Source organism: Lupinus angustifolius, chromosome LG08, assembly GCF_001865875.1.
Source record: "Lupinus angustifolius cultivar Tanjil chromosome LG08, LupAngTanjil_v1.0, whole genome shotgun sequence".
NCBI classification, from domain to species: domain Eukaryota; kingdom Viridiplantae; phylum Streptophyta; class Magnoliopsida; order Fabales; family Fabaceae; genus Lupinus; species Lupinus angustifolius.
The window spans coordinates 13,743,070-13,747,973 of NC_032016.1; the positions used below are offsets into that span (position 1 = coordinate 13,743,070).

The window sequence follows — 4,904 nt, forward strand, 5'->3', positions numbered from 1 at the left end:
TAAAATGAACCCGAAAGGGAGTAAGTAAATAAAAGTCACTAAATTTATTATTCTTTTGTTCTTTATTTATTTGTTTCTAACAACTAACTCTTCATCACTTTTATATATTAGAATACCATTAAACCGGTGTTGGAATTTATTCCACAAAGCCGAGATGGTATTCAAAGGTACTTAATAATTATATAATAGGTAATTGCTTCGATACCATTGTACCGGCATTAGAATTTATTCTAACAAAGCCGAGATGGGGCATAGAAGGAATGCATTATTTCCATGATTATTAAAGAAGTAAGTTGTATTTGGAATATTCTTGAAGCCATTTTACCGGCGTTGGAATTTATTTCAACAAAGCCGAGATGGTGAACAAAGAGTAAAATCGAGTTCTCTTACTTAATCAAACAAAAAGAACATAACGAAAATGAGAGTATAAATCTTTCAACAAATTGGAACTACTATTAGGACAATTTGTTGATAGGAGAAAACTCCCAACAAAACACCGAATTACGCTTTCAACACAAATCAGTCAGTGTCCAACTTATTGCCTCTGCATTCTTCTTCAACACCCCAATTAATAGTTGTTCTTCATCACATGAATGGGTGTTGCTGATGATTACCGGATTTTGTCCTCCTTCTTCTAAGAATACATACTTCAAATGCAAAGGAAGTATTTTAAACTCCACCTTTGGAGCCTCAAATGTCTTCAATTTACCCAACTCTTCAATGCAATTCTGATTAGATACAACCTTGTAGGGTGTATCCAACTCTGCAAAACATGTTTTGATCATTTTATCCTCCTCCATACTGCTTCCTTGTAAGTCTCCCCTCAATACCTTCTCTAAGGGAATACTCCTATTCAAATGAATGTCATCGAGCATGAATAAGTCCTCAATGACATCCACCCGAAAGCAGTGTTGTTTGTCCCTCAGATGCTGCATAGCTTCAAAAACATTAAAATTAACCTCTTGGTCTTCAACTCTTGCCTTCAACTTTCCATCATCAACATCAACAATAACTTGGGCAGTCCTCATGAAGGGTCTGCCCAAAATAAGAGGAACATCCTTATCCTCCTCAATATCCATGATGAAAAAATCCACAGGAATGACTAACCCATCTACCTTCACCAAAACATCCTCCGCAACTCCATAAGGATACTTGATAGATCTATCAGCAAGTTGCAAGGTCATCCTGGTAGGCTTGATCTCCAAATCCCCAATCCTCTTTAACATAGAAAGGGGCATCAAATTAATGCTGGCACCCAGATCAAGCAGTGCCTTTCCCACAGATAATTCACCAATAATGATCGGAATAGTGAAGCTGCCCGAATATTTAGTCTTCTCAGGCAAAGACTTCAAAATGATAGCACTGCACCCAGCTTCTGAGGTCACTGTCTCTTCTTAAAACTTTCTTTTCTTTGTCAACAATTCCTTCATGAATTTGGCATAGATTGGCATTTGTTACATCGCCTCCATGAAAGGAATGTTGATTTGGAGGTTCTTGAATAAATCCAAGAACCTAGCATATTGTTACTCCTTATCTTTCTTGGAAGGTCTCTTTGGATAAGGGAGATCCTTCAACTGAGGTAGGTCACCCTACCTCTTATCACTGTTCTCCCTTTTATCATTCTCGTTAGTAGCCACCCCTTCCTCATCTTGTACCACATCACCCTTCTCTGTCTATCTGATTAACTTCTCTAATTTTCTAGCTTCAATCTCTCTCAAAACCTCTTCCTCAACAACTAAGTTCTCACCAATAAATTTATCAATGGCCTTACGACTTCTAGTAGTGATAAATTTGCAGTGTTCTTTTGGATTGGTTTGACTGTTGGCAGAGAATTGTTGTCGATCTGAATTCTGTTCTGCCATTTGCTTAGCCAACTGACCCACCCGAGTCTCAAAATTCCTGATAGAAGTATCAATATTTTTCTGGTTTGAAATGGAGACTTGCATGAATTTCTCTAATGTCTCTTCCAACTTTGTTTGCCTCTCATGTAATAGTGGATGTGGACCTTGCTAAAAAGATGGTTGATATGGTGGTTGCCTATTAGATGGTCCTGCTTCCTACCTCCACCCAAATTCTGGTTCTAGTTTCCCCTCCAACCTTGTGAGAACTTATTGTTGAACGAAAGGTTGTTAGGGAAATTACCCTGACGAGGTTGATTGTTAACATATTGAACCTCCTCTTCTTGTGTGTTGGTAGGCATTGAGCAATGACCAGTAACATGATCACCCCACAAAACTCGTAGTGTAGCACCTGTTCATGAACTGAAAGAGTCTGTACCACATTTAATTGGTGAGACAAGTTGGACATTTACTTTGTGATTGCCTCAATCTTGTTTTGAGCCAGAATGACATTAGAAGTATTCAAGTCTAACACCTCTCTCTTCTGTACTGCCTTCTATTATCTTGAACTTGCCTATCTGTAGTAGATAACACAGTAATAATTCTAGTAGCTTGTCTGAATGTTGAAATTTCAAACTTTGCATGCACATACCTCGTCGGAGGGAAAAATCTTGTCAAGAATTTTGTTTCCTAATCACTCCAATTGGTTAAGCATTAGTTTGGATGTGATTTTATCCATTCCCTAGCTTCACCAAGGAGGGAAAATGGAAACAACATCATGTATGCAGCTTCCCTCTCAGTGTCAGAATAACCCGTAGTGGCCACCAACTCATAAAGGTTATCCATATGAGCATATGGATCTTCATAATCCTTGCTTGTGAACAAATGAGCACTGACTAGATTCAAATATGGAGGCTTGATTTCCACTGTCTTGGCAGTGTGTGGAATAGTAATGCTAGAGTAGTGCTGAAGACCTTGTTACATGGCATAATCACCTAATGTCCTCTTGGAGGATTAGGCCTTGGGTTATTATCAAGAACATTACTGACATTTTCCATCTTCTCTAACCAAGACTATAAATTTGTTGCCGGTTCAGAGCTACATTGTGCTTCCTGAGGACATTGTTGTCTCTTCTCTTTTGCTTTCTTCCGGTTACTTTTAGTAGACTTCTCAATCTTTGGATTGTATTGTAGTTTCTCTTCTTTAGATTTACCTTGCAAAAGCATAAATAAATAAAAACTAAAGCAAAGGTTAGCATAAGGGTTTACACTATACTACAAAGAATTAAAGAATAACTATGTACAAAACTGAATAAACTCTATAAGGAACTAATGTAAATCACTCATTGCTTCCCGACAACGGCGCCAAAAACTTGTTAGATATTTATAGAATGGCAAGCGCATCGTACCGTCCAAGTAATAAAGTCCGGTAAACTACTGGGATTTTAACTTTAGCATCATAGCTTGCAGTCATTGTATCCTCAGTCAATTCAAACTTTGCACTATAGAATGATGAAATAGTGGCCAGGTAATACTGATTTGCACATGCATTAAGGAATAAAGTTGGATTTTTTATGTAAATTTTATTCAGGTAATTTTGGCCTACCTTTGCTTTCTCTGCTGCTAAATCAAGGATAAACCCTGAGAGATCAAAATAGTTATTGGCCTGTGGGATTTTGGGATTACCTTTCAAAAGTGGTACGCATGCTGGGTCCTTGGTCTCTTTGCATACACTTGTATATAAGGTCTCAACTTAAATGATTTAATTGTTCCCTTTTTATAGGGAATTCCTTTCCAAATTTGATTCCAGAATTATTATTTAAAAAACATATGGTTTTATCATTTATGGATCTTCAAACTTTAGTTTTATCGGACATAAGATATATGATTAGACTATGGGAGTGGTCAAATCATTAAATTCAAATAATGATAGTATTTTCATTTTTGTATATTTTAAATTCCCTTCCATGATTTTGGCTACTATGAGTTGGAAATGAATATACACTTCTAATTCAAGTGATTTTAATAGTGAATAGATATTGTATTATAAGCGGAATGAATCAAGCACATAGTTAGTCTACCATATTATAATAATTCAATTTTATTTCTTTCTCTTTTTAGGAAATTCCTTTCTATATCTGATTCTACAACTTAACTAGAGTCGAGTTAAATCGGACAATTTTTTAGCTTAAATAAACTTCACGAATGTTCGAATGTGTTAAATAGCTAAAACTAATGTCGTGCTTTAATATGAATAATTATCATATATACATACTTGTGTATATATCTAGGTAATAAAAAATAAAAATATTAAGTTGATTTGAAAGGAAATAATGACTTTAATATATATATAGTCATAACCCGATTTTGATTTATTAGCATAAACTCAGAAATGAGAAAGAAAATATTTCCATCTTCATCCAAAAATAGAATCAACATTATGTTTTTGTAGATAAAATGAAAAAAATAATCTCATTTGGCCCTATATGACATGAATAACGATTGTTTTATTATTCTTTAACTTCTATATGTTGTTAAGTATCTTTATTAAATTTTCTATATATTTATTAGAAAAAGATGTAGATTGTAACAACGTAAGAGTTTTTTACATTGTCATTGCATTATCCGCCATTCATTTTCAATCATCATTGACTCTTCAAAAAAGTAATACAAATTAATGATGGATGATACATTGACTATGTATAAATCGACACATTGTTAGTGCATAAATATTAAACTCTATATTTAATGTAACAATTGACCTTAATAAAGGGTATATAAAGGATTTATGTGCAATTTAATAGCAAAATTGCTCTTTTTTAAAAACCAAAGGTACAACTGCACCTAAGGAAATATATTCATAACAGAGGATAGGTATAAGAGATGACAAGGTTACAGGTTCCTATATTTGTAGTTAGGTAATCCTAACTTATTTCTAGCAAAATCTACCTTGAGATAGCTAGGAATTTCATTCCACCATATGTTGGATCCAGTACTAATGTCAGAAGCAGCCAGTTTGTCGGCACAAGTGTTGCCTTCTCTATAAATATGGGATATTTTGAATCAC

At 34.8% G+C, this 4,904-nt stretch overlaps 1 protein-coding gene across 1 annotated transcript; it reads right to left on the reverse strand.

Annotated features, from left to right (window-relative positions):
* On the reverse strand, positions 510-1,862 carry LOC109353915. The gene is made up of 2 exons (XM_019596271.1): positions 1,722-1,862; positions 510-1,346 (listed from the first exon to the last, which is right to left on the reverse strand). The coding sequence occupies exons 1-2, from the start codon at positions 1,860-1,862 to the stop codon at positions 510-512; spliced, it is 978 nt and encodes a 325-aa protein (XP_019451816.1).

Coding starts and splice junctions, on each gene's coding strand:
- LOC109353915 (XM_019596271.1), bottom strand. CDS start 1,862: ATGGCAGAACAGAATTCAGATCGACAACAATTCTCTGCCAACAGTCAA. Junction 1,347..1,721: donor ACTTAGTTGTTGAGGAAGAG/GTTTTGAGAGAG, acceptor ATCATTTTGAAG/TCTTTGCCTGAGAAGACTAA.